This window comes from Anneissia japonica, unplaced genomic scaffold (assembly GCF_011630105.1).
Source record: "Anneissia japonica isolate Jap-2015-1 unplaced genomic scaffold, ASM1163010v1 scaffold640_len1575945_cov177, whole genome shotgun sequence".
NCBI lineage: Eukaryota > Metazoa > Echinodermata > Crinoidea > Comatulida > Comatulidae > Anneissia > Anneissia japonica.
The window spans coordinates 1,243,098-1,244,893 of record NW_022684376.1 but is presented as its reverse complement, the minus strand read 5'-3'; the positions used below and the strand labels follow the sequence as shown (position 1 = coordinate 1,244,893).

General features: G+C 35.1%; 1 protein-coding gene across 1 annotated transcript in view; it reads left to right on the top strand.

The window, feature by feature from the left end:
- Nucleotides 1–553: 553 nt before the first annotated feature.
- The window catches only part of LOC117105095, a 19,843-nt gene continuing 18,600 nt past the window's right edge, over nt 554–1,796 (top strand). The window contains exon 1 of the mRNA XM_033246132.1: nt 554–595. Within this exon, the coding sequence (XP_033102023.1) occupies nt 554–595 (42 nt within the window). The remainder of the gene's footprint in view (nt 596–1,796) is intronic.

Below are 1,796 nucleotides of genomic sequence, written 5' to 3'. Positions count from 1 at the left end.
AATAAATAACATCTCTTCGTTCTATATAAATATCAAAATTCTCACTTATAGAAACTGAAATAATGAGATCAATAATTAATTTAAAAATAAATAAATAATTATAAATGGTTAGTTCACAAATTCATACTCCATCCATCACACCAGGTTTATTATGAATGCATCGTCAGACCCGTATCAATAATAAACCTGGGGGTGGGGGAGGCGTGAATGGATGCGTACGCCTCCCCTAATCGGAAAAGGTTCACATTTTTAAGACAGTCGAGAGTGTACTAAGGCAGAATTTTCACTAGAACTAAAAACGTAATTGTAACATATCTTGTTATGGAATTGGGTCTTTACATTGCAACTTAATTCAAACTATTATATTATTGCTTGGGTTGATCGATTTCTATAGATAAGAAAAAGCACAAAAAAAAGTTCCAGATAGTCAAGGTCTGTGAATTCTCTGATGCTTTTGTGTAGTTTAGAAAAAGAAATGGTGTACTACTGCTTTGAAATATTTTGCTGGCGGATATAGGAAAGACACCATTTGTATAAAGGCGATGACTACACAATGGATATGAAAGGTTGTAATAGGTTACCTCTCCACTTAACTGTAAGAATTAAAATGATGCACAAAACTTGACATACGATACCCAAGGACAATTTATGGTATTTTGTTATCTTTCAAATGAAAATTAAGTTTCAAAATACACACTGCAGAGTATTAAGTATGAGCCAGGAATAGGCAACAAGAGTCGTTCAATAGGCTTAGGTACACATTTAGTTATACAGTTGTAGGGAATGCTCTAGGGACGATAAAACAAATCGCTGCAAATCCGTATTTGTTTCATTTTATTAGGGAGGTTTCGCAAACTTATAAAAACGAAAAGGAGTACGGTTACGTCATCGAACTTGTAGTCTAACCAGGGAACAGTGAAATTTCACTGTTCCCTGGTCTAACCATCCCCTACAGAGCATACCTGTCACTACGTCTACATGAATTAACGATATATATTCAGCTCCTATATAATTGTCAAGTAGTGTTTTAGGCCGGATAACGATAATGAAGATGACGTATTCGTATTCGTTATCGTTTTTGTAAGGTTGCGAAATCTCTCTATTGTGCTTTACTAGCCTATTTATCAATCATTTTTGACATGGTATACTAGCATGGGATTGTTAAACGGGGAGGGGACACAGCATTTTCAGAATAGATAAGTGAATAGCGCTAAATTTAACATATGCTTTGAAATTTCAAAATGTAGTGGCAAAACAGGATGGGAGGGGGGCGTGCCCACGTTCCACCACATGCCATCTAGCTTAAAGCCCAGCAGACGGACTTCACCTTTCCAGATCCAAAGCATTGCTTAATAATATAATTTTGTTTTGTTGTTGATTAAAACATCATTATAAGTTAACAGAAGGACTGTAACTACCGTGTGGACATTATCATAGGACAAGATATGACCTTGACTGGATTTCTCATTATTCTACTACTATTATAGTGAATAACCGTCGGTTTAACATAGCTTCTTTCTGCTGACTTAGTCTTGTTTTTGTTACGGCCAGTCGTGCTCTGGTAGTTTTCTTTGGGATGTTTCTGCTATAATTTCCTGTTAATATGCAAATAGCAACTGAACATTTTTGCTTTAGGTGATATTATAATATATATATATAAATAAATAAAAAGCGAGGTGCAACAGTAGCTTTGATTAGACATTTTATTACTACTTAGTTTCGTACCACACACATGGTGTGACACCATGTGTGTGGTACGAAACTAAGTAGTAATAAAATGTCTAATCAAAGCTACT